Source organism: Ooceraea biroi, chromosome 9 (assembly GCF_003672135.1).
Source record: "Ooceraea biroi isolate clonal line C1 chromosome 9, Obir_v5.4, whole genome shotgun sequence".
In the NCBI taxonomy this organism is placed as follows: Eukaryota; Metazoa; Arthropoda; class Insecta; order Hymenoptera; family Formicidae; genus Ooceraea; species Ooceraea biroi.
In genome coordinates, this window is record NC_039514.1 from 5,296,120 (window position 1) to 5,298,440 (window position 2,321).

General features: G+C 49.0%; 1 protein-coding gene across 1 annotated transcript; it reads right to left on the reverse strand.

Moving 5' to 3' along the window:
- Positions 1 to 267: 267 nt before the first annotated feature.
- Positions 268 to 1,980, reverse strand: LOC113562645 (mucin-20-like). Its single transcript, XM_026972624.1, has 4 exons — positions 1,822 to 1,980; positions 858 to 1,680; positions 798 to 814; positions 268 to 588 (listed from the first exon to the last, which is right to left on the reverse strand). Exons 1-4 carry the CDS (start codon positions 1,978 to 1,980, stop codon positions 268 to 270), a joined length of 1,320 nt encoding a protein of 439 aa, XP_026828425.1.
- Between the last annotated feature and the right edge of the window lie 341 nt (positions 1,981 to 2,321).

The window sequence follows — 2,321 nt, forward strand, 5'->3', positions numbered from 1 at the left end:
CTGTCCTTGCTTGAGGTACTTCAAGACAAAGATAGTTAAATAACCTATAGTAGCTATATCTTTTATATGTTCTGATGTTACCTCTTATGGTAGGGATTGGTCTATTATATATGTCTATGGTGTGTATTTTTGACGTGACAAAGGATGAAGGAAGGATGACAACAAGGAAAGGGTCAATGGAAAATAAACATTATATTTTAAAGAAATAAATATATATTTATTTGAATTTGCTCACATTTAATTTGCTGGATAATTATATGAAAAGTATTATAAAAATATTACAAAAGTAGCACATATTTTGATCGTTGCTGCGCAGCCACGACCTCCACTGGTGCCGCCGGAGGCCCCCGCTGCCTGAACGGCTATATAGGTTGCTTGTGCCGGTTGTTGCTGCGCTGCCACGACCTCCACTGGTGCCGCCGGAAGCCCCGCTGCCTGAAGAGCCACGTAGGTTGCTCGTGCCGGTGGTGGCGCGTCCACGTACCTCACTGCCGCCTGTTGCACAGCCACATATTTCGGTGTTGGTGGAGGGGGCTGCGCAGCAACTTTCTTGCGCCGCGCGGCACGCCGCTTTGCATAAAAAGTACGCTGCAAACAAATAAAATATTGAAATATTTGCCTACTTTATTTCAATGGATGAGTTCGGGGAGACGCTATTAGCGCTATCAGCGTCAGGTAATCTTTATTACTCATTCCATATAGAATAAAGATAACCTGACGCTGGTAGCGCTAATAGCGCCTCCCCGACCTCACCCTATATACATTGAGCGCAACGGAACGCAACCGCAGCTACATACTACACCACTATTTCTGACTATTTCAAAGCGCCAACAATACTGAATAGAAATAATACTTACATTCTTTTGTCTCTCCCTCATCTGGGTGCTTTCCGCTCTGCCTCTCTCCGTTCTCTCCGCCGTTTGCTGTCTTTGTGATGGCGGGGGCGAAACCTGGGTGCCCATGGTCGCTATCGCCGTTCACCGTGCTCGTGCCGGCGAACTCTGGATGTTCGCTGTCACTCTCGCCGTTCGCCATGCTGACGACGGCGGCGGCGAAACCTGGGTGCTCGTGGTCGCTGTCATCGTTCGTTGTGCTGACGACGGCGGTGACGAAACCTGGGTGCTCGTGTTCGCTGTCATCGTTCGTTGTGCTGACGTCCTCGGCGGCGAAACCTGGGTGCTCGTGGTCGCTGTCACCGTTCGTTGTGTTGGCGACGGCGGCGGCGAAAACTGGGTGCTCGTGGTCGCTGTCGCCGTTTGCCGTGCTGGCGACGGCGGCGGCGAAATCTGGGTGCTCGTTGTCGCTGTCGCTGTTTGCCGTACTGGCGACGGTGGTGGCGAAATCTGAGTGCTCGTTTTCGCTGTCGCCGTTTGCCGTACTGGCGACGGCGGCAGCGAAATCTGGGTGCTCGTTGTCGCTATCGCCGTTTGCCGTGCTGGCGACGGCGGCGGCGAAATATTGGTGCTCATTGTCGCTGTCGCCGTTTGCCGTGCTGGCGACGGTGGTGGCGAAATCTGAGTGCTCGTTGTCGCTGTCGCCGTTTGCCGTGCTGGCGACGGTGGTGGCGAAATCTGAGTGCTCGTTTTCGCTGTCGCTGTTCGTTGTGTTGGCGACGGCGGCAGCGAACTCTGAATGCTCACTGTCGTTCTTGCCGTTCGCCGTGCGTTCGGCAGCAGAGGGCTATCACTTTGTCCTGAAACAAAAATTTTTGATAATAATTAGTAAAATTTTAATTTATAATTGTCAAAATGGTAGTGAGAAAGTAACAGAGAGAGATAAAAAGAATTTATAGGTAAAGAAATGATAATACTTACGTCTCACCATGGTGAAGCACACTTTCCGACTGCGAGTCTGCGATGTTGAGCGGCCGCGGCCACGAATTGGCGACACTGTGTGGAAGGGATGACGCACATGTGTCGTGTCCGTGTGCGCTCGGACCAATCGAAAGTCGAAACCCGAGTGCACACGGACACGACACATCTGTGTTATCCCTTCCACATGCTACCAAATGCGACTGACGGCTAGAATCTGATATCTCTGCTGCGAGCGATTTTGTTTACATAACAAATTGTCGCTTGCTTATATGTATAGGAAATGCTTGTGTAACGCAATAGGGTGGCTCTTATTTTCAAAGTTTGAATTTTCTTTGCGCTACCCCCCAGTTTGGTTCCATTTTATGAAAAAATAATCTGTGTAAAATTTCAGCTCAATCGGATAAAGGGAAAGGGTGCCCCTGGGACCTTGAAAATTGAAAAAATCAGAAAAAATCAATTTTATTTGTTTATCTTGTGAAATATTAATTATATGCAAAAGTCTATTAT

Bases quoted from the DNA above. Each gene is read 5' to 3' on its own strand.
- LOC113562645 (XM_026972624.1), bottom strand. From the start codon at position 1,980: ATGTGTCGTGTCCGTGTGCACTCGGGTTTCGACTTTCGATTGGTCCGA. The intron at 1,681-1,821 runs GTGAGACGTAAG...ACAAAGTGATAG, and splicing joins GGAAAGTGTGCTTCACCATG to CCCTCTGCTGCCGAACGCAC.